The sequence below is a fragment of the Gymnodraco acuticeps genome, unplaced genomic scaffold (genome assembly GCF_902827175.1).
Source record: "Gymnodraco acuticeps unplaced genomic scaffold, fGymAcu1.1, whole genome shotgun sequence".
NCBI classification, from domain to species: Eukaryota; Metazoa; Chordata; class Actinopteri; order Perciformes; family Bathydraconidae; genus Gymnodraco; species Gymnodraco acuticeps.
The window spans coordinates 1,624,535-1,649,339 of record NW_022991091.1 but is presented as its reverse complement, the minus strand read 5'-3'; the positions used below and the strand labels follow the sequence as shown (position 1 = coordinate 1,649,339).

Here is a 24,805-nt window from a genome sequence, read left to right as displayed (position 1 = left end):
TGAGTTCTGTGCTAAGTGCGTCAGCATTTTTTTCCGCTCAGGGCTCATTTAGACGCTTCTTGTGAGACTTGCGTTTAGTTTCAGTAAAAATGGTTCGTATGGTTTTTAAATATTAAGAAGCCCTGAGACAGTTTCATGAACAAACTACCCGCAGGACCCGGATTAGGGTCCTCTCGGGCTTAACAGGTTAAGGACAAATGCAGACTCTGCATCAACCCTCCTTCAGTACCTGAGTAGTCGGTGGCGGTCCAGATCAGCGCGTTGGCCGAGGCGTTCATGGGTTTGAGTTCCATGGCTGGTATGATGGTGTGGTTGGCACACACCCTCAGCACCTGCTCTCTCCTCATCAGGATCCGGTAGAAACGTTTGCTCGGGTGATAGAGGATCTTCAGGTCACCGACGCCGCGCTCCTTCCACTGGCCGAGGTCGCGGTCCCATCGGTACAGCTTGGCGCGCTCCTTGAACAGGATCTCCTCATCCTCCTCTCCAGATTTGGTCTCCACCTGAGAGGCGCAGAGACGAGGAGTTATCCTGAACGCATCACTTCAATTAATGTGGAAAATGGAAAGCTACAGTATGACAGCTCAGTTTAACGTACCTCTGGTAGTGACACGATTGGCTCAAAGTGAATGTCCCCATTATTAGCGTCCTCTTCATCACTGCCTTCCTCACCGTTGTCGTTTTTTGGCGCAGAGCTCATGCCCGCCCTGAATACCGTCGCTCCAGCGTTTGCCCATGAGAAGTTGGAGTCTTCATAAATGAAAAGCAATAGATGGTGGTGAAATAAGACGTTGTTGCTAAGACAGTCGGTTGCCAAAAAGACTTGAGAAAATGTAGAAGCTCACCTTGACCTCCAAATGCAAACCCGTCTGTGGTTTGGGCCAAATCAGCAAAAGAGGAACCTCCCAATGTCACGAAGCCAAAGCCGGAGGAGTCTGTGGAGGGCGGCAAAAATATATCATCAAATACTGCATTATATTCAGGAGTACAGCCAGCAGCATGATGGACACAACAACACACACTGTGTAAAGTCATCTGATGATACAGCAATGCATTCAATCTGATGATAAAGATTTTCATCGTGTTGAAAGAACTATTCTGATCCTCAACTTAAAAGTACTACAATGTAATAATAATTACAAATTCTTAATACCTTAAAAGTATAAAAGCTTCATTTATTCAAGATATCACAGAACAGATAAAGACACCAGTAAATCAAGGTGAGCTGTGTAAAAAGTAAAAATATCACTGATTACTGCTGTGACAATACACTTCGACTAGGAGGCAGGGTTATAGTAAAAGAAAGAAGAAACAAAAAATAAGCAGTTCAGAATGTTGGCCATGAGCTGAAACTAGTGCTGCGTACCTGGACTCACATTCAGGTTCAGGTCTGGACTCAAGTCCAGAGGTTCAGGTTCAGGTCTGGACTAACCCATGGCTTGTGTCAAGTTGTGTGAGTAACTAAAGTGAACTTATTGTGAGCTAATTATCAATTGAAAATTAACTCATAATCAACTCAAATTCAAACTCGTCAGGTTTATTGTGCTCCCTTCCAACTTGTGTCTACATTTCTCTACAAAGTACAAATGTAAAAAAAAAAAACCTTTTTGCCACTTAGTCTACAAATGACTTATGACAGCAACTACAGTGAACTACTACAAAGTTCAAACATTTATTTCACCAAACAAAGGAGTTAGCTACACCAGGGGTTCCCAACCTTTATTGTGCCAAGGACCGGCAGATACATAAAAAAAAAATCGCGGACCGGTTGTCAATTTTAACTGATTTTAATATTTACTCACCACCAGCAGGCAGCAACAGAGGCTAATTGTAACAGCCTGAACAAATACTAGAACAATATGCATCAAACATATTAACAACGTTTAAAAAAGAACCGGTGTCGTTTTTTGAAAAAACTGAAAATCAAAAAACCGACGTTATTCAGTTTTTAAACCAAAACGGGAAAACAGATAAATCAACGTTTGGGTTTTGTTTTTATGATTTACGGATAATCGAGTGAATGCTGGGAAAACGAGGAGAAGGCGCATTATGAAGGAGATGTCCGGTCGCCAGGGTGTGTGGGTGCTGTGTGTGAGTGTGTGTGTGGACTTGGCATTTGTTTTCAGAAGATATTATGATAGTGACGTTTGTTTCCGGTGCACGTCCGACAGCATTTAGCACTACATCGAGATTAAGATTAAACTAATTTATTTTGGGAACACCCGCATATAGGCTACCTATGGAGTTAGCCAGATGTGTGTAAATTACTGTTCATGGTCATTTGAAAACAAATGCCGGTGTGGAGCAGAGCCACACACACACACACACACACACACAAAACACAACACAAATCACAACACCGCACACACACACACACACACACACACACACAAAACACACACACACACCACACACACCACACACACACACACCACACACACACACACACACACACACACACACACACACACACACACACACACACACACACACACACACACACACACACACACACACACACACACACACACACACACACACACACACACACACACACACACACACACACACACACACACACACACACGTGACTGGACATCTCACGTAGCAGCCTGCAGTCACTCTTACGGCCCGTCTACACTACAGGTATCGAAAAATGCTTTCAACGCTTCGCCCATTCATTTGAATGGGGCGACGTAGAAGATTTTTAAACTTCGCCGAACTGCATTGTGGGGAGCATGGCATGGCTTTGCAAGCATCACGAGCATCTATCTTCATCAAAAGTTGAACAATGTTCAACAATGTTCAACTTTTGAGGCTCGATGCTTGGCATCAGCCAATCAAATCCCGGTATGCAAATCTGACAGTACAAGCGCTAGCCAATCAAACCGCATGTATGCTGGGAGAGACTACGCAGGTCAGGTCATTATTAGGGAGTAGAAGCTCGGAGTCCCAGCAGCTTCTACTGATGCCAGTCCCCAACTCCGGGGACTTCGGGTGGCAGTATACGCCGTGAAGTTGTTTGCGGCCTGCCAGTAAACCCAACACAGAAGAAGAACAAGTGACGTCAGCGGCTTCATTTGCCTAATCCTCCCCAAGGGACTTATTCCGGTGTGAAAGCGATCTGTACTTAGTTCATGAGAACTAAAGAGTTCTCATGAACTAAGTCATGAACCTTTGTGGGAAAAGTACTGCGGTGTGAATGCGCCTAAAGCTTTCTACCGGCAGATACAGCTAAATGCTGCCGTGATTAAACGCCATATCATGTTCTAAACCACTGAAACTCTTTCTCTCTACTACCACAAGGAAAAGTACTTTTTTATATCCTGCTTTTTTACACAGTGATAGCGATACTTGCTAATGTAAACACAGACCATATTACTTCCCAAACACGTCACGCATTGTTTCTGATACAGCAACGTTTCTGATAGGGGCCGATAGGTTGGTGCGGAATGTTACCAGGAGTTCAACGTAAGGACAGCCCACATTTTAGTAATGTCGTCGTGACCACAGCAAATCTGGATCAGCCCCGTTAAACCCCCGTTTTTAGAGATGTGGGGGTTATTTGACACTTTGTGAGTCTCCTTTCACACCGGGGGTATAAAAGACATCAAAAAGTGCATTTTGAATAATAGTTGACCTTTAACCGAGATATTCGTCCCAGGTCTGATGTAGCATGGTAGCGAAAGGGGACCCAAGAAGTTCCAAAATTAAGAGATTTGAACATCATGGTTATTCATCAATGTGAATACATTTACTTTGATTCTTTATACCGAGCCCTTACTACTTTAAAACTAAAAATAAACCTTTATGAAAGACTGAAACTTAACTAAAACTAGCAAACACACTGAAGAAAATGTAATTGTTCAGACTAATGTAAATCGAAGTAATCCAGAATGGTTAAATATTGAAACTTTGGTAAGAAGGTTGTTTCTTAGAAATAACATCTGAACACACACAACAGGAGCACAGTTGAGCAGGAAGTGGTCAGTACCTGACGCAGCTGTTGGAGCAGAGAATGCTGCAGCCCAGGGGTTGCTCTCTGGCTCTGGGCTCTTCTTAGTCGACAGGTCAATGGGAGAGCTGCTGCTGTGAGCTTCAGTCTGAGGCTCTGTTTGCTCCCCCGGTGTGAACGTGATGCTCGAAACCCCAGTGCTGCTCGAAACCTCAGTGCTGCTTGAAACCTCAGTGCTGCTCGAAACCTCAGTGCTGTCCGTGGCTTCAGTGCGGCTGAATGTCGGGCCTGATGTTGGTTCCTCCACAGCAGGGCTGCTGGACGTTGGCTCCTCTACAGGGGGGCTGCTGGATGATGGCTCCTCCACAGCAGGGCTGCTGGATGATGGCTCCTCTACAGGGGGGCTGCTGGATGATGGCTCCTCCACAGCAGGGCTGCTGGATGATGGCTCCTCTACAGCAGGGCTGCTGGATGATGGCTCCTCTACAGCAGGGCTGCTGGGTGATGGCTCCTCCACAGCAGGGCTGCTGGATGATGGCTCCTCCACAGCAGGGCTGCTGGATGATGGCTCCTCTACAGCAGGGCTGCTGGGTGATGGCTCCTCCACAGCAGGGCTGCTGGATGATGGCTCCTCCACAGCAGGGCTGCTGGATGATGGCTCCTCCACAGCAGGGCTGCTGGAGGTTGGCTCCTCTACAGCAGGGCTGCTGGAGGTTGGCTCCTCTACAGCAGGGCTGCTGGAGGTTGGCTCCTCTACAGCAGGGCTGCTGGAGGTTGGCTCCTCTACAGCAGGGCTGCTGGAGGTTGGCTCCTCTAAAGCAGGGCTGCATGAGGCATTTTCAGCTTTGTTTAAAAGGACACCCTGAAACAAATCAAATAAAAATTTAAATAATACTCTCTAAATCAGGGATTTTTGCGGCCCTCATTAATTTATAAACAACGTAATTAATAAAGAATTAAGATAAATTATTTTGTACTTGTAGTACTGATACCGTCCAATAGACTCCTAGTTACGTCGCGAGCTGCGTAGATGATTTCGTTCGGCAGCCAAATACCGCAAAATAATCTGTGACGCGTTTGTGTGTATTGTGTTTGTTTCCCGGGGAAACACTCAAGAAACACCGGCTGTTATGCCTGCTGTGACGTTAAGTTACCGCTTGTAATTATGCCTTTACAAGCTTAAAAGTTGTATTTATCATCTGAATTTGGCGAAACAAGTTTAATATTCTAAAAACCAAGACTTTGTTTATTTGAAATCAGATGAAAACAAACTGTCGCGGACCCTGCCGTGTTATCTATGATTACTATACGCTTTTCATTTATAATTTCAGCGGGAGGGAGGGGGAGCGGCGCTGAGGAACAGCAGAGAGTTGACAGGTGTCTGTGTTGACATTCCCCTTATTGTGCGTCAGCAGAGACAGGCTACAAGTGTCTTAGGTTCAAGTTAGACAACTAATGTCTGGGTTAGTGTTCATGACTTGATGTTTATGTAATCTTAATGCACACACATTTTCCGTGCTTTCCAATAGTTTAATTCCACTATTAAATAACCAGTTCAATACAAACATGCCACTTGTACAAATTAAATAACATTTCAGTGAACTGATATTTGTTTAGTGAGCCTATTAGAGGATGTTCCTGAAAGATTGTAAAATGTCAATGAAGATGTCAGACTTAGTATATTTGTTAATAATTACATACAATACATGGAATTTGTGTGTGTGAGTTCCAAGTGAATAGGCGCATTCACACCGCGGTACTTTTCCCACAAAGGTTCATGCGAACTTAGTTCATGAGAACTCTTTTATCGCGTTCACACCAAAAAGAGCCGGTACTAAAATTAGTTCATGAGAACCTTTTTACCCCCTTGAAAGTCCCTGCTAGAGAGCAGGGACTTTTGAGCGGCTCTTTTGTGAGAAAAGAGCTATATTTCTGATTGGCTGGGCGGATTGCAAACCACGCCCCGTAAAACTCCCAAAAAGTTTTGTGAAGCCGCCATTTCATTATCCTCGCATTAGCATTATTAGCATTAGCCCAGCGCAGAAACGCAGAGAGACTAACTTATGGCAACACAAAATAAAACATGGGAGCGGTGGAGATGAGGAGGTGTCGGCGTTCTGGCGATTTACTCGGAAGGCTTCAGTAGAAGCTGCTGGGAGTCCCAGCAGCTTCTACTGAAGCCAGTCCCCAACTCCGGGGACTTCTGGCCGGGGACTTTGGGCGGCAGTATACGCCGTGAAGTGGTTTGCGGCCTGCCAGTAAACCCAAAGCAGAAGAAGAAGTGACGTCAGCGGCTTCATTTGCCTAATCCACCCCCAGGGATTTATTCCGGTGTGAACGCGATCTGTACTTAGTTCATGAGAACTAAAGAGTTCTCATGAACTAAGTTCTCATGAACCTTTGTGGGAAAAGTACTGCGGTGTGAATGCGCCTAATATGTGGCCCCCTGGTGGCCAGTACATCAATTATGTACCAGGCCGATTATCGGCGTCGGTGGGCGTCAGGCCGACGATGAGCGTCGACACGCCCTACTCAGATTGGTGTGTCCCGCACCATCGGGTCTTTTCAGCCGGGCCGACGCCTTTTCGGCCGAAAACCCGCCGATTCAACATGTTCAATCGGCGGCGGCGAATAATCGATTAATATTCGCCAGGGCTGTCCGATTTTCGAATTTGATCATGGTCAGTTTCTGTACACTGAACAAAAATATAAATGCAACACTTTTGTTTTGGCTCCCATTTTTCATGAGATGAACTCAAAGATCTAAAACATTTTCTATAAACACAAAATAACCATTTCTCTCAAATATTGTTCACAAATCTGAAAAAAATCTGTGATAGTGAGCACTGTGATAGTGAGCACTTCTCCTTTGCCGAGATAATCCATCCCACCTCACAGGTGTGGCATATCAAGATGCTGATTAGACAGCATGATTATTGCACAGGTGTGCCTTAGGCTGGCCACAATAAAAGGCCACTCTAAAATGTTCAGTTTTATCACACAGCACAATGCCACAGATGTCGCAAGTTTTGAGGGAGCGTGCAATTGGCATGCTGACAGCAGGAATGTCCACCAGAGCTGTTTCCCGTTAATTGAATGTTCATTTCTCTACCATAAGCCGTCTCCAAAGGCGTTTCAGAGAATTTGGCAGTACATCCAACCGGCCTCACAACCGCAGACCACGTGTAACCACACCAGCCCAGGACCTCCACATCCAGCATGTTCACCTCCAAGATCGTCTGAGACCAGCCACTCGGACAGCTGCTGCAACAATCAGTTTGCATAACCAAAGAATCTCTGCACAAACTGTCAGAAACCGTCTCAGGGAAGCTCATCTGCATGCTCGTCGTCCTCATCGGGGTCTCGACCTGACTCCGGATCGTCGTCGTAACCGACTTGAGTGGGCAAATGCTCACATTCGATGGCGTCTGGCACGTTGGAGAGGTGTTCGCTTCACGGATGAATCCCGGTTTTCACTGTTCAGGGCAGATGGCAGACAGCGTGTGTGGCGTCGTGTGGGTGAGCGGTTTTCTGATGTCAATGTTGTGAATCGAGTGGCCCATGGTGGTGGTGGGGTTATGGTATGGGCAGGCGTATGTTATGGACAACGAACACAGGTGCATTTTATTGATGGCATTGTGAATGCACAGAGATATCGTGACGAGATCCTGAGGCCCATTGTTGTGCCATTCATCCACGACCATCACCTCATGTTGCAGCATGATAATGCACGGCCCCATGTTGCAAGGAGCTGTACACAATTCCTGGAGGCTGAAAACATCCCAGTTCTTGCATGGCCAGCATACTCACCGGACATGTCACCTATTGAGCATGTTTGGGATGCTCTGGGTCGGCGTATACGACAGCGTGTTCCAGTTCCTGCCAATATCCAGCAACTTCGCAGCCATTGAAGAGGAGTGGACCAACATTCCACAGGCCACAATCAACCTGAGCAACTCTATGCGAAGGAGATGTGTTGCACTGCGTGAGGCAAATGGTGGTCACACCAGATACTGACTGGTTTTCGGACCCCCCCCGACCCCCCCAATAAAGCAAAACTGCACGTTTCAGAGTGGCCTTTTATTGTGGCCAGCCTAAGGCACACCTGTGCAATAATCATGCTGTCTAATCAGCATCTTGATATGCCACACCTGTGAGGTGGGATGGATTATCTCGGCAAAGGAGAAGTGCTCACTATCACAGATTTTTTCAGATTTGTGAACAATATTTGAGAGAAATGGTTATTTTGTGTATATAGAAAATGTGTTAGATCTTTGAGTTCATCTCATGAAAAATGGGAGCAAAAACAAAAGGGTTGCATTTATATTTTTGTTCAGTGTATAAATATGGCAGTCTTTCTAAGTGTTAGGTCCATTACCAGGTCTTGTTGAGCCTTGCGGACTTCTGTATCGAAGTCTTCAGGCTTCTCAAGGTCCGTGTCACTGTCTGTGGTGCTCAGGCCGCAGAAGAAGTTGGGGGGGAGCTGGTACCTCCTGGCCCTCTCCTCCTCCTCCGGTGTCGGCTTCTTCTCCCACACCACCTGGCAGTCTGACTCTGCATATAGGACATGCCGGTTTAGGGCTAGGTATAGCATGCCATGTAGTGAATAGTGTATTGGAAACATCATTATTTATGAAACAAAGCCCTAAAGATGTCAGTTGAGGATGTATTGAACCAACATTATGCTTGAAAAAAGCCAAAAGTGAGGGGCCAGTAATTGGAAAAAATAGTGCCATACCATCACCACATGCTGCAGCCTTTCTCTCAGGAGGATCCAGGTAGAGCTTTCCATTCAAGGCTTTAATTGCTGACTCAAAGTCCTCGTCTGAAAATTCAAAGCATATTCTCCATAAATAACTTTTATTTGCCATCATGTGAGTTGTTGATCCCACAGTTCTCACTTCACTCTAACATACCTGGGCCATACAGTAAGAAATAATCTTAGACAGTTTTTTTGTCTACTTCCCTGAATAAAAGTATTCAGATTATCAGAACGATGACGACCAGTTTAACAGACATTTACACATTTGGTGAAAGATATCATCAGATTCCAAATGCAAGTGTCAAAAGAGATTACCTTTTGTTGCTTAAAAAGAAAATGTGTTTAAATAAAACATCCTAATTGATCCTAATTTCAAATGTCAGGATGGTTATGTGGGATATACATGTCAATCATGCAGGCAACAAGCAATTTGCACTTTAAAGGTCCCATGTCATGCTTTTCGGGTTATTACCCGTCCTCTTGTGTGTTATGAACAGGGCTGCACATAACTGGTGCGCAGGTGCACACCTCGGCCAAAAAAAGAGCACCGGGTCATTTGAAAAAAGGCGCATTTGCGTACCAACATTGAGAGAGAGGGAGAGAGAAGGGAGAAGAGAAAAGAGAGAAGAGAGGAGAGAGAAGAGAGAGAGAAAGATATTTGCGAGTTGCATATGAACTCAGGGCCGGCCCGTCGCACTGGCGTTTATTTTCGCCTAGGGCGCCAGATCTGTGGAGGCGCTGCGCTGGCAGTTCTGGGAGGGAAAAAAACATTTTTGACCGTTGGGGCTCATCCTAATGTTCGGCCTTGATGTAACAACATTCATAATTAAGTAAATGTAACACCCTTTTCACCCCGGTTACACGTTTCATTCGCCCTGTACGATGGGCGCTGTAAGTGATGGAAATGGGGGATGTTGGCTTATCTGGCGCCCGCAGCTCACAGACAAAGTGCGAGGGAGAGAGGGAGGGTGCACCGGTACCGGCGCTGTTGTTATTAGAATCTGGTGCTAGCTGCGGATATAAGAAGAAGATGTTTCTACAATAATGTGGAGGGAGAGTCCTCTCCAGTCAGACCGAGAGACTGATAACTACAGCTCAGTGAGGTAAAGGACTCTGAGTGTTTAGATAGTTCACTTTAGTCTAAGTTCAAACGGTTTGGTCACAATTTATGTAAACACATATTTTCAAGGCACTCCTTTATAATTATTGGGATAAACAGGTTTGAAATCATTCCAATGTATACTATAGGACAGTAACCAAACATATCCTTTTAAAACTGGACTTTTGACCCAAACCCAGCGTTGACTTGTGGATGCAAGCAGCTAATCGCAGACTCAACCAGAGAGAAAGAAGTAGGCCTACATCATCAGCTACCATGTCTGACAGTGAGGAAGACAGTGAGGAGGACAGTCAGGAGGGTAGTGATGACAGCTTGTATTACAGGTCGTGCTAATGTTGTCTTGTGTTCACCTCTGCATGTGTGTTCAGTGTTCACCTCTGCATGTGTGTTCTGTGTTCACCTCTGCATGTGTGTTCAGTGCCGTGTGTCTGGCAAATAAAGACCGGTTTATTTATTTCATTTTAAGGATGAGCACCAAGCAACATCTCCAGGTGCTCCTTTGAGAACCAGGGCAAAAAAGTTATGTGCACCCCTGGTTATGAAGCTTTTATGCATGTAAACGGTCTGGAGAGTCACAAACCCTCAAAGTACACCCTGTAGCGAGTAAAACTCTAACACAGAAAAGACCTGTCTGCTGCCCCAGAACGCCTCGTTGGAGATTTCTCTTTTTCCATTGTTTTCTTCCTGGGTACAGTAACGTGCCCATACCCAAATGGATCCATTGGTCCAAATGGACCAATCGTGGAGCCCTTACGTTACGTTACGTCCGCAGAGCCGTTAGGTTAAGTGTGCGGATTGGTCCAAATGGACACATCTGCGGACTTCCTCACACAGACACTCAATCTTTTCTCAGCTGCAGCTCCACCGATTTCCCCTCCCTGAGACGGCGTTACGCGGCGAGGCTGCGAGTCGGTGTGTGAGCACACACACAAACTCCCAGCCAGGCTGTGTGTGTGTGTTCGGGCTGGTTTCAGGCTGTGTCTCGCTGTCTCGCAGACGGCCACTGGGCTCATCGGGAGGGGGGGCAGGAGCTCCAACAAGCCGTTTATGACAGAGTGAATACACATACTTTACAGAGATGCTGTATGAGAAACCAATCTGATTTTGGAAAATTGCACAATATAAATCTATTTTAGTATACCTCAACAATTTGATTTTAACCTTTATTTAACCAGATAAAAGCATTGAGAAAAAAATCTCATTTTCAATGCCGACCTGGCCAAGAAGGCAGCAACGTTACACATAACACAAACATATAAAATACAGAGAACATAACTAAGAAAACAAAAGACGAAAAAGCAGTCACTACATTGTGCACATTAGGACAGTAAGAAAGGCACACTACTTATTACTGCAAGAGCAGCTGGTGGTAAGGACTTCAGACAACTTCAATTTAAAACATGCTATTGAGACAAGTGCCCTCAGTTTTAGGCTTGATTGAAGGTCATTCCAAGACCAAGGACCATAATAAAAAAAGACTCCTTTTTCCACAATGGAATTATGATCAGTAGAAATGGCCATGACATGGGACCTTTAAGAGGATGTGCATGGTGATAATGAAATGACGGAAAACTATTAAAAAAAATTCACAAAATGAGGTTACAACGATAATAAAATTAGTTTAGGGCTGCCAATTTGTCAACTAAACGTTAGTCGGACAAAAAAGCATTAGTCGAAGAAAAAAAGAAATGGTGTGCTTTGACTAGCCTTGTATCAACATTTAAAGACCTTTAATATCTAATCATTCTGACCTTAGAAAACAATAAATTAAAGCTTTCATTCCATGGTGAGGGTGTAATGTGCAGAGGGATAAAAAAAAAGAAGAAAGAAGATATATATATATTTATAATATATCATATACGTGCGATGATTAATCGACTAATCTCCTGAATTGACGACCATCTAAATATCTTTACCATCAGTTTGGTCGTCGCTGGTGTAGCCTGGTTCATTCTGGTAGCAGAAGAAGGTGAGAGGCAGCAGGAGTTCCTGGGCTAAAGCTGCCTGTTCGGCAGTTGGTTCCCTGACATATACAACTTCCACCTCCGAGTCCTTGTACGACCCAACACTACCTCCTTCTTTCTGGGGGGGCCCTGTGACAGACGGATACAAAAGAAGCAGAACAGGTTAATCAGCCTGGGATCGAAGTGTATATTAAAAGGAGCTTCTTCATTCCTTTCATAGCCACAGGTGTTAGTTCCACACACACACCACAAATAAATCATGCACAAATGCAAAAATGAACGACATGCATTTGATTTACTAATGTGTGGGACAAGTCTCAGTGTTTTTTCATTTGACCGACTTACTGTAGGACACGTGGTCATGAAACATTAAATAGCAAAAACACCTGAGTTTTTACTGTCATTAGCCTTTGCTGAGGTGCGCATTGCCGGCAGAAGCCAGACTAGACAGGGAATTGCATTTCATGCTGTTGCTACACATCCTTCTCTAAAAATGGCACCTGTGATGTTCGCATAGTGCGTTCCCCTCTGAGGAAACACTCAGAGGAATCTCCCCAGCTCACCTTTCAGAAGACGTTCAGGTTTACTGATGAGTCTCCTGTTGCTACACTAAACTGTAGCTTGATTAAGGAAACGCTTACTTGTCATTAACCTTTACCATCATAGCATCTTTAGTTACATCTGTGAATGTGGTGTGTGTGTATATATATATATAAATAAAATGGCACATAAATTAGCACATTTAAACTCTCCTGTGTGAGACACTTTTTATTATGGCAAGAACTGTTGCGTGTTAAAAACTGCACATCCACACACTGGACATGCACCACGTTAGCGGTTTCTTTTCACTCCGTGCATCCAAGTTATTTCTGTCTAGTGATAAGGGCCAGCCAGATGACAGCTGAGAAGTGTTAACACACACAGCAGTAGTTAGAGTACCTGGGGGTTCAAATTGGGTAGTTGATGTGCTGGTCCAAAAAGCCATTGGGTTATCTTTGAAAAGCCTAAAATCCAGCCCTGAAGGATGATGGGTAGTTGGGCGAAGAAAAACTAATTGTGAGGCTGGTATAATAAAGAACATGGCTAAAAGTGTTAAAAATAAAAATGTGATATCTACTGTATATGTGTTTGAGTGTGTGTTGAATGAATTGTGTTTGATTTCAAGGGTTTGCAACATACTCAAAATGTATAGAAATAATGAAATAACATAATGAAACAGTGTTATATAGTGACGACATGAAGATTAAATGGGAAATCACTGATTCAAATGCAACTCTATCTTAGACATTTTTGAAAAAGGTCTTGACTGGGTCAACTGAAAAGATGGTGGAGCAAATGAGATGCTGATGAAACAAGACCATGGAGTATAACGCAAATAAACAAAAACAGTCGTGATACTCATTCAAAAACAAAATCAGACAAATATATGAAGTATTTTTACCTTTCTCTGGGATCTTGAAGGCTGGTTCTGCTGGTGAAGCCTTTGCAGAACATCCATCTTTGGCTTTCGAACCGGATGCAGATTCCTCAGCCTCAGAGGGAAATTTAGGAAAACCAAAAATCTTCTGAAGGCTTTGAGTGCCGAAGACAAACTTAGGGGGGGACACCACTGTCTTTGAAGCGTTGGCTGGACTTGGAGGCCCAGCTATGATTGGCTTACTTTCGGGGGGGAGCTCGGTACGTTCCTTTGTGGTCTCTTCCAGAACAGCGATGGCTGCCTTTCCACACAAAGGTGTAGCACTCTGGACAGATGCTGTAGGTTCGCCGTCTTGCGGCGTGGAATCGCTCTCTGTCACTTGAGTCATGAGTTCCTCTTTTTCTTCGGCGACCTTGGCCTCATCAAATACCCGTTTGAATGTGTCTGCAGTGTCCTGCAGCTTGAATCTCACAGCTAGCTGTTCAATACTTCCCTCTACGGCTTCAGAAAAGTCCATGGCACTCCAGACCCAGGCCTTCTCCGCGCCCTTCATGGGTTCAAGCTTCATGGCGGATGTGATCCGGTGGTTGGCGCAGATCTTAAGTACCTGGTCTCTCCTCATTATCAACCTCACTCGTTTGGTGTCATAACTCTGCAAGACCCTAAGGTCTCCAATGCCCCTCTCCTTCCACTGACCCAGTGTCTTATCATAGCGATACAGTTTGGCCCTGTGACTGAAGACCACCTGTTCATTTTCTTCCCCTGTGGAAACGTCCACCAAATCAGGCAAGGGGACCACAGGTTCAAAGTACTGGCCATCCCTCTCCTCGTCCTGGGATACGTCCTGCTCGTCATCAGTACCCACTGAGGCTCTGCTCAGGTTAAGCTTAGCAGGAGACTTGGAGGGGCTGATGCCAGGTTGGAAGCTGAAGCTGAAGCCACTGGTTGACTCTCCAAAGCAGAAAAGGTTTTTCCTCGGGGGGCTGCTGGCAAGAGGAGAGGCATAGACTGATGAGTCGGCAGTATCCTCTAAAGCCTCCTCTCTTAAGTCGTAGTTATCCCACTCTAAGGTGGGGCCGGTGGTTTCACCGTGAGGCTTAATTGCAAGGTTTGAGACATTGCTGGATGTTGCGACGTCTCCCTGTCTGTCCTCGTCTTTGATCTTTGTTTTCCCGTCTGTCAAAAAGAACTTCAGGTCTTTCAAACCGGATTTCATTTCCTCTGCTTTCTGAATGAGGCGTGCTGTTCTGCCTGTGTCGACGAGCTTGTGGGGGGTTTGTAAAGGAATGTCCAAGAGAAGTCTCTGACACTCTTCAAACTTCTCCTTGAACTCCAATGCAAGCTCTGGGGTTTTAAACTTAGCAGCCAACTGTTCAAGTTTAGCATCTCCTTCGGAGAAGTCACTGGCCATCCACCTCCATGCTTTGTCTGAGCCTGCCAGGGGCTTCAGATTCATGGTGGTGTTGATCCAGTGGTTGGCGCACACCTTGAGAACTTGTTCTCTTCTCATCAGCACCCTTAGCCTGCCATTAGTGCTGTTTTTCAAGAATTTAAGGACCCCTACGCCACGCTCCTTCCACTGACTGGAGTCCGAGTCAAATCTGAACAGTTTGAGACGCTGAGAATAAAGAACCTGTTCATCTTCCTCCCCCGTTACCACGTCCACCGTATCAGGCATCTGGACCACTGGTTCAAACTGGATGTCGTCATTTTCTTCTGTTTTATACATGCCTTCGTCATCTAGCTCATTATTTGCGCCTGTCTTGGTGGGGGTGGAGAACAGCTGCTCACCAGCCCTGGTGAAACCGTGAAAGTCCGGGTCTGCCTGGCCAAAGCGGAAGTCCCCTTCAGTGGAGCTGGCCAAGTCTGCAAAACTGGACGTATTGGTATTTCCAGAAATTAATGGATTTTGACCTTGCTCTGTTTGGCCCACTGAGGTTGAAGACACATGTTCTTGTTCCTTGTGCTTTTCAGCTATACTTTTCAGAAAACTGGAGGCTGACCCTGATTGAGGTGTTTGATTATCAGTGCAGGGAGTTTCTGCTGTAGAGTCCTGAATGCCAAACTTGAACCCACCGGCTGGAACTGGCATTGTGAAGGAAAAGCCTGAATCACTAGTGCTACTAGGTGCAGCCTGAGGAACTTCAAACTTAAAAGAGGCAGCTGAGCTTTTCTCTTTGTTTTGTCCAAACTGAAAAGTGCTGCCAGTTTCAAAAGGCATTGTAAATCCAGTTCCAGCAGGCTGGCTTGATGAACTCTTAGTTCCAAACGAAAAGCTAAACGTGGAGGCAGAGGCGCTGCTTGTGCTTTTAGCATTGGGATTCGGTGTTTGACATGCCAAACATTTATTAGCAGAGGCATGGTTTCTCACCAGACAAATGTCACAATCCCATTCCCCAACCTTCTTGTCAAACATGGCTTTTAGAGAGGAAGTGGCACGTGGAACATTGCAGGCAATGCATTCAGCAGCCGATGCATCATTTCTGACCAGGCAGGAATCACAGTCCCACTGCTCATCCTTTTTTGTCGCATCTGCCCCAAATCCTGACACTGCTGGCGGATTGGGGGCTACTCGAGCCCCCTCTGTTAATTTAGCAGCAGGGTTTGGGGTAATACAGGCCACACATTTGTCAGCAGTGGCTTCATTTCTTACTTCGCAAACATTGCAGTCCCACTGACCGACCTTCTTGCTAAACTTGGCGCCAAACCCAGAGGCAAATGCAGATACAGAGGGGGCATCTGCAGGTGGTGCCGTTTGTGCTGTAGCAGTCGTTTTCGGTTTAAGACTCGTACAAGAAACACAACTGTCTGCAGAGGCCTCATTTCTTACTTCGCAAACATTGCATTCCCACTGACCGGGCTTCTTGCCAAACTGAGCCCCAAACTGAGCACCAAAGCCAGCACCAAAAGCATTAGTTACTGTGTCAGCAGGTTTTGAGGTGCTGGTGCCAAAGGTAAATGAGGAGGGGACAGACGCTCCAAAAGCACCAAACCCAGTAAATGTAGAGCCAGAACTACTGGATTTTGATGAATCAGTCCCAAATTGGAAGCTAAAGGGACTGGCTTTGGTTTCACCAGCAGCTTGAATGTCTGGCTTGGATGAAGAATTGGGATTAGCACTTTGACAAGCGGCACATCGCATATCAGTGGGTTTATTTCTAACACAGCAAACATTGCACTCCCATTCCCCGTCTTTAATAGAAAATTGGGCTGCCAGTGATGACGAAACATTTACGCTTTCCTCTTTCTTCTCCTGTTGATCATTTTTGTCTGCCGAATTGAGCACAACTTGCTGGGCTTCCTCAAACTTGGCTTTGAAAAGGGATGCCTCTTCTGTGGTTTTAAAGCGGATGGCCAGCTGTTCGGTCTTAGGCTCTTCGTCTGCATAATCGATGGCATTCCACACCCAGGATTTGTCTGAGCCGGCATTTGGTTTGAGTAGCATATCAGCATTGATGTAGTGGTTTGCACAGATCTTCAGGACCTGTTCCCTTCTCATAAGGAGGCGGACCTTTCCTTTAGAGCTGTGCTTTAGGATTTTAACGTTACCGATGCCCCGCTCCTTCCACTCTTTTGTGTCTGTGTCAAATCTAAACAGCTTTGCTCTATTGCAAAACATTTCCTCCTCCTCTTCCTCACCCGTCTTCACATCCACTTTATCAGGCAGGGGTACAATGGGTTCAAAGTGAGGACCATCCTCATCCTCCTCAACGTGAGTGCCGTCATTGTCACTCTCTGCTGCTCTTTCCTCTTCTGCTGCCGGCACGGCAACCCCAAACACTGGCTTGGTAACGTCACCAAATTTGAATGGCTGCTCTGTCTTTGCAAAAAGACTCCCAGTGGCTGTGCTTTGTGCAGGATCAGTAAAGGAGAAGCCGGCAACAGTTTTGTTGCCGAAGGTGAAGAGGCTTGTTTGGTTGGGGGGCTGCTCCTGGCCTGGAAGGTTATCTGGGGCAGTGTCCGTTTTGGTGGGAATTTCTGATGTAAGAAGACCAAGCAGGCTTTCACTGTGCTTGGCCTGGGAACCTGGGAAAGTGAAGTCTCCATCATTTGATTTGAAGTTGGAGTTGAATTTAAAACCAGATGGGGACCCTGACGGGGGAATTGCACCTGCTGCTCCAAAACTAGGCACTCTGGGGACTTCAGCGGGGGCCTGCTGGCTGAAGGACAGCTTCCCAAAGTCCATAGGCTTCCCGTCAATGCTCTTCGGTGGCTGCACAGGTACTACAGTTGGCTTGGTGAAGTAGCCAGGTTCAGGAAGGGGAGGGTTAGTAGTTGGCTGGGGTACACTCTGCCCATAATATTCTTCACTATATGGGGAAAGAAGGCTTGTGGCTGGTGATTCGAAGTGAAGAGGGGCACCAAAGACTGGTTCTTGAGGAGGGTAAATGCAGGCTGGGGCTGTCTGGAGTGGAGGAGTATGAGTAGGCTGCTGGTAGGCATACATATGCTGCTGAGGTGGCATACGGTTCATACCATACATTGGGCTCTGTAAAGACAATAACAAATATTGTCATCCTTATACTCTAAACAACTGTATTACTGTGGACTAGAGTTAAACCGTGATAATTACCTTAGTGGGGGTTACATTTGCTGCTGGGCGCAGGAGATACTGAGAGTTAGAAGCTGGAGACTGGTTGTAGTACACTGAGGGGGTTGTGGTGGAAACTTAAAAAAAAGATTTAAATACAAAAATATCTTGTTAATTGTGTACATTATTTCTGAACAGTACTTTAAAAAAACAAATACATGGATTGTTGACATTCTTTTATTGTTGCAGTGTGCTGACCTGTTAGGGGGGGTCCCGTGGTAGGACTGGACTGGGGTGAAGGGCTCCTGCAGGCCCTCGGCCCCATAACTCTCACCATACATTTTGTGATGAGGGGAGTCTGCGTTCCCTGACGAGTTGTGTCTCAGATCATGAACCTCATTCTACAAAACAAGGGGCTTAATGAGAACTAACACAATTGAACTTCTTTACAGAAAAATAAACTCACACTAAAATAAGAATATAAGCATCACACACCAAGTACTTTATATTCATTAAAAACTATCAAGTAGTTCCTGTAATTTTTAATAATAACTTTAACTGTAGGTCTTCACTCAAAACCTTGTATTTTAGAGACCTTCATAAGATATTCAAATCTTATCCCGTTTTCTTAATACACTTTATCATACTTCTTATCAGCGGCATCATTTACATTAAGCTATGATAAATTCAGTAGTACAACAACAGCCAAACCATACCAAGGGGAATAACTTAAGTGTAATATCTTATCCTAACCTTGAGGGCTTCAACTTGCTGACACAGCATTTGGAGGAGAATTTTCTGGTCCTCCACCCAATGAGGTTGTGTCTTGGGGGAAATCTGAATTAAAAGGGGGAAGAAATTATGAAAAGAAACTCACTTGTAATTTGAATGGTCTCCATGATTAAAACAAGGAGACATTTAATATATAAAAATACATAAAGTATTTTATTGGATTGTCTTCTGAATGACAACCAATAACCTGAACTTACCAGGTGTCTTTTTGAAGGAGAGATGAGGCTTTTGTTCGGTGAGGGAGTGGTAAACTTAATGTGTGATATAGTGGCCGAGGTTTCTGGGGGGTGAGCTGGGCTGGAATGGACTGGTCCTCTTCGTCTTGCCTCCTCCTCCTCTTCTTCATCCATACCCTCCGCACTCTCACCCAGCTGCTGGTTCACATCATTCAGGAGGTCCACAACTTCCTCCATGGAGACAGGCAGCTGTGACATGTATGAAATGGTTACACAGCTGAAGAGTTGTTCACATTAAACACATCAAAAATAAAAAAATGAGACTCACCCTCTCAATGTCATCTGCGTTAGCGTTGTAGATCTTAGACAGGTAGGTCCTAAACTTCCTCAGGAAAGTGATGCATCTGTCCTGGGTCTCTTCAACCCCGTTGCTGGCCTCTTCTGAAAGCCGCTGGTAGATCTGCCAAAGAAACACAGCACATTGGAGGAAACAAATAGCAGTTAGAAGTGTCCATATGATTTATGAACCAATTTGATATCACATATTGGCTAGACTGCCAATAATTAGAATAGGGATAAAGCCGGTTAATTTGTATAAAAACAACAATCATTTTTGGACTGCTGGAAAAACAATGATTGAACATAGACAGCCCTTGTTTCACCCAGACGGGGAAAGAGGAATGTATCTTGGTTATGTATAGAAGCATATTATTACCTGTGCTAACTGCCAGATGGATGACATGTTGTTGATGGTTTCCAAGGTAGCAATGGCCTCCTCCGTTTTGCCTTCAATGTCCAGAAGAGCCGCAAATGCAACCTTGGCTTCCTCTTCGTATCCCTTCACAGAAGAAATCTGCAAGGAACATGGACATGCACAGGAAAACATGTGTAAGCCAACCTGGTACTTTACAAACATTAACTTATAAATGATATCATATATAATAGCAGGGACTCATAAAGGCGCTAAAGATAAAAGGCTATCATAAAACAGGGCATGAGAAGTAAGAAATGGCAGGACCAAAAGCCATAACTTTAGGCTCAAGACAACACTGCCTCAGGATTTGAGAGGACAACATTTCAAATGATAAAATAATATTGTGTTAACCTGAATATCTTTGGAGGAAAAGTGCTTGAAGAGGGGCTCAAGTGGTTCTGGTATGCTGCGTCTGTTTTTGATCTTTTCCAACAGCGGATGTACAACTTTCCAGTAGTGAACACTTCGGCCGATGTACTCCTTCTGGTCGTAGTACGAGTTCACTCCGTCACCCTGGGTTATTAAACACAGAAGGAGAGAAGGTGAGCCTGCAATATTCACTAAAGCAGCATAGACAAACGCTTCATGCATTAAGGACACAAGTCAGTTCTTTGGTTGTTAAACAAATTCCACCATGAAACAATTGGACATACAGTCAGAGAATCAGCGCATGTGGCAGTTTGGACCAGGATGACATTAACAGTTGTAGGGGCAGTGACAGAAAGGAGCAGGTGGAGAGGCATGTGTGACTGTGCAGTTTTTCTGTCAAAGTGCTCTGCTGCACGTCAGTCTGTGTCCACAACTGGCCCCCACTGCTGATCTGTAGCGTGTTCAAGCACACTATCTCAGTAATGTTTCAAATAAAGACATTTAACCATAATAATGTTCATGCAGCAAAATAATAAAATATGTCACACGCTGTCGTACGGATGCAAACATTGAGGCCACTGAAGTCAGTGGTAATGGTTTAGGTATAAGTGTATGTGCAGTGGAAGGAAGCCAAGGAATTTGTGAGTGATTATCCCCAGTGCAGAACCCTGATAGTGTCAATGACATTATAGTTGCATGAATTCTGATATGAGACTTGTATTGCAAAATCAGACCTGTATTTTTTGGGGGATTACACATGAATTTTCCTACTCTGCATTCGGAAATAATTCGATATATCCTAAAAGATAGACTGGGGGAATTTGAAAGGATGTGGGGACCAATGGTTTCATTTATAAGGGGGACGGTCAGCTGAGATGCACTGCACAAACAATCGTTTTTGTAATGGCTTGGGTGGCACTGCTTGGGGAGGGAAGGGTGGGGGGTAGTCTGGGCTCATTTGCACCCTTTAAGTGTATTTATTTATTTTTATTATATATACTATTTAGTATGTTCTTTCCCACTATGACTATGTATGTCATTAAGTATGTTATTCCTGTCATGCTATGTGTTTTCTTTATTAATTCTTGTTGGCTGTTCTGTTTGTCTGTATGTTGAAAAAGGGAAGCATGATTTCCACCCCAAAGAAGTCTGTACTATTGCTTACACTTGTATGCTTCTTCTCAATACAAATATTTGAAACACATTGAATTTTCCTAAATCCTATTTGACAAGATCAGATTCCACAAGCGTTGTGCTGTAAACACAATGGTAAAAAACACACACAAAGAACACGCAAACCACAGTTTGAAAGTAGAGTTTGGTATACTGTAGAATGAGTCAAGCAAAAATGTCAGATATTGAAAGTCTCCTGCAACCCCACCGAAGATTCTGAACTCAAATATTGAAGACACATCCTTTATTTTTAGCTGGTTCACACTACATTTCTAGAAGCAATAGGCGCATTCACACCGCAGTACTTTTCCCACAAAGGTTCATGAGAACTTAGTTCATGAGAACTAAAGAGTTCTCATGAACTAAGTACAGATCGCGTTCACAACGGAATAAGTTCCTGGGGAAGGATTAGGCAAATGAAGCCGCTGACGTCACTTCTTCTTCTGCGTTGGATTTACTGGCAGGCCGCAAACAACTTCACGCCGAATACTGTCACCCCAAGTCCCCGGAGTTGGGGACTGGCTTCAGTAGAAGCTGCTGGGAGTCCCAGCAGCTTCTACTGAAGCCTTCCGAGTAAATCGCCAAAACGCCGACACCTCCTCATCTCCACCGCTCCCATGTTTTATTTTGTGTTGCCATAAGTTAGTCTCTCTGTGTTTGTGCGCTGGGCTAATGCTAATAATGCTAATGCGAGGATAATAAAATGGCGGCTTCACAAAACTTTTTGGGAGTTTTAAGGGGCGTGGTTTGCAATCCGCCCAGCCAATCAGACATAGGAACCTTTTTCTTCCACGAAAGTCCCTGCTCTCTAGCAGTGGGGTGAAAAGGTTCTCATGAACTAATTTTAGTTCTGGCTCTTTTTGGTGTGAACGCGACATTTCGGAACTATATCGGAACTAAAGTGGGAAAAGTACTGCGGTGTGAACCCGCCTAGTGTGCAGGGCTCTCGACTAACTTTTTTCCCCATCCTCCCGGAACTGTCCCGAAATACAATCTAAGCCGTCCCGAAATTAATGAGGACCGTCCCGAATTTAAAATGTTAGTTTTTCTACATTATCATTAGTTAAAATCATTCAAAGTGACCTTTAACATAAATAAAACATCATATAAATCATTAGATGATAATTCATCAACCTTTTTATTTGAGTAAATCATTCAATCACATAAACAAAGGCCAATTATATTTACACCAACGAGAAAATTACTCTAATATTGAATCCAATCAAGTCCCATCCAATTAACAAAACAATCCAACACTGTCCTGAAGACAGAACCCAGAGTAAGCACTAACCAGGATGACAGTCTGTAACACAGTCAGGAGACCTTTACAAACGGCCCCCGCCCCCTCGCACACAGACGGGAGAGAGAGATCTTGTCTGGATTGGAAAGCTCGAAAATACATCATAGACGCATGTTGTAGTCTTATTGCATATTAGAAACGGAGTTGATGAAAATAAAACTGCGATATAATGTGTATGTAGCAATAATACATATGACATATTTTTTAAATGTCTCCAGTACCGATAAAAAGTCCAATAATGTCGAAGCTTAACCTTACCACTGTCTTTAATAATTCCGGCCCGTTTAATACCGGGGCTCGGTACCCATCCCTACATGGGGAGAGGCGCAGCATATTGCTAAGGACTAAATACGATGGAGAGTTATCTTCTCAGCCTTATTACCCATAGGGGATGAAGAGGAGTAAGTAAATAAAGAGGCCGGCGCTCCAGGGTCTGGTTCTGCTGTGCGTTTTTGTGATTAACGGTAAAACATTTCAGAATTCCTCCACGGGATGCCATTGTACATCACTCAACCCGCGAAATACACACACTCAGTACATTGCTAGACCCGCGAATATGCGGGCCAGGAATTCGCAGGCACAGCTGTAGCTACGTGTGTGTATTTCGCGGGTTTCTAAATGTGCGTGTGTGTTTATGTTGACAAGGAGGTTTAATGTGCTACACAAAACATGCAGTCGGTTTCATTTTCATCGCCTTTTGTAGTAGAGTTAGCAGGGTATTTTTATTTTAACTCTCGTCCCAAAATTATTTTTTATCCTTCCCGATACTATTTTTTTCGGCCCGGGACGACGGGACGTCCTTAAGCTCGAGCCCTGGTGTGTATTTACCGTCTGGCTGAGACACTGGGCCCAGTGGATGGCCAGCGCTGGTTGGAGCCCATTTTTCTCTCCGGCCCTCAGAGTGCTCAGTCCGTGCTGCACAATCATCCGCAGTTTAGCCGACATGCCAGGACTACAAGGAGACATTTAACAAAAGCACTGAATACTAAACAGATACAAATATGAACACACAAATAAACAATTGCTCTGTTTGAACCCGTTTCTTTGACTTTGGGATGAAGTGGGGACAAAGAGTAGGTGAAGCAGGTAGCCAAGTGCTATAGTGAAAATGTCATGTTTCAGCCTTATCATTGAAATTGTCGCAAAGAGGTTCAACGTTGATTGAATCCTGGTTTGAACACTGTTCTTGCTTTAAATGTTTTTCTTAAGTTCAAACTGTTGAAAGCCAAAATATGTGGATCCATTAATAACTTTGATTAAGGGCATTAAGCGAAGACAATTCATGTTTAATGCTTACATTTATAAACTTAAAACTCTATCCATGTTTCACTAGTACAACTTATTTGCATACTCACTATGTAATGGTCATAATAATGATGATATGAGACCCTGTAACTGGTTGTTGTATGCCACTTAAAAGCTGATATTTTGGTAAACATACTGCATATTTGCACTTTTACTCACGCTGCTTGTTTGTGAATGAGGCTGTAGATGGCGTCCCACCACTCCCTCTGTCTGTCGGTGGTCAGGAGGCGGAGGAGAGGAAGGGGGAGGCAGCGAGGCTCGTACAGCTGCTGTTGTTGCTGCTGGTTCCCTCCGCTGTTGATCTTTGCAGTTTCCTGGAGCTGACAGTGGCTACAGAACACAACACCGTATAAAAACACCTGGGTGGAGTAAAGCAGACAAGAGACAAGAGGATTTAACATTTTGATAGATATTTGTGCAATTGCACACTGACCACAAGAACTGACAAGTTAAAGTGCTATTTTATCACAAAGTACCAGAGTACCAAGTCATTGTTTTGCAAGTCCGAGTCAAGTCTCAAGTCTTTGCGCTCAAGTCCGAGTCAAGTCTCAAGTCTTTGCGCTCAAGTCCGAGTCAAGTCTCAAGTCTTTGCGCTCAAGTCCGAGTCAAGTCTCAAGTCTTTGCGCTCAAGTCCGAGTCAAGTCTCAAGTCTTTGCGCTCAAGTCCGAGTCAAGTCTCAAGTCTTTGCGCTCAAGTCCGAGTCAAGTCTCAAGTCAGGATGGGCAAGTTCAAGTCAAGTCCTAAACTTTGACAAAACGAGTCTTAAACAAGTCATTATGTGCTTTTCAACAAATGTAATGACATCGATCAACAGAATAATACTTAATAATCAAATTGCTCTTTATTAGTCACATTAATAATTTAATAATCCATTTTCTCTCTGCTGGTAAAGTAACGTGTGTTTTTCTAATTTAAGAGGGATCCGTAAGGTAAGGCTACCGTGACGGTTTGATTCAGAAGGAGTTTAATGTATAAGATCCCTGATGTTGAGGTAACCAGAATGTTTATTTCCACTGTGTACAACATGTTATAAGGGACCCACAATCTATCTTTATGCAAGGGATAATGTGCAGCGAGGCGGTCTCTATAAAGAACACCTGCATCTAGATCCCTCTGCAGGTGGTACTTTAAGTATATTTTGATGCTATTACTTATACTTGTAACATTTTGAATGCAGGACTTTTTAT

The 24,805-nt window shown here is 44.4% G+C and overlaps 1 protein-coding gene across 1 annotated transcript in view; it reads right to left on the bottom strand.

Annotated features, from left to right (window-relative positions):
- Nucleotides 1-24,805, bottom strand: part of ranbp2 (RAN binding protein 2) — a 43,076-nt gene that overhangs the window by 7,819 nt on the left and 10,452 nt on the right. Inside the window, 18 exon segments of the mRNA XM_034236830.1 lie at nt 230-503; nt 599-750; nt 846-935; nt 3,995-4,817; nt 8,334-8,509; nt 8,694-8,780; nt 11,754-11,930; nt 12,741-12,818; nt 13,243-17,707; nt 17,792-17,892; nt 18,015-18,150; nt 18,503-18,586; nt 18,739-18,966; nt 19,046-19,177; nt 19,433-19,570; nt 19,823-19,984; nt 23,142-23,265; nt 23,778-23,977. Of these exon segments, the coding sequence (XP_034092721.1) occupies nt 230-503; nt 599-750; nt 846-935; nt 3,995-4,817; nt 8,334-8,509; nt 8,694-8,780; nt 11,754-11,930; nt 12,741-12,818; nt 13,243-17,707; nt 17,792-17,892; nt 18,015-18,150; nt 18,503-18,586; nt 18,739-18,966; nt 19,046-19,177; nt 19,433-19,570; nt 19,823-19,984; nt 23,142-23,265; nt 23,778-23,977 (7,627 nt within the window).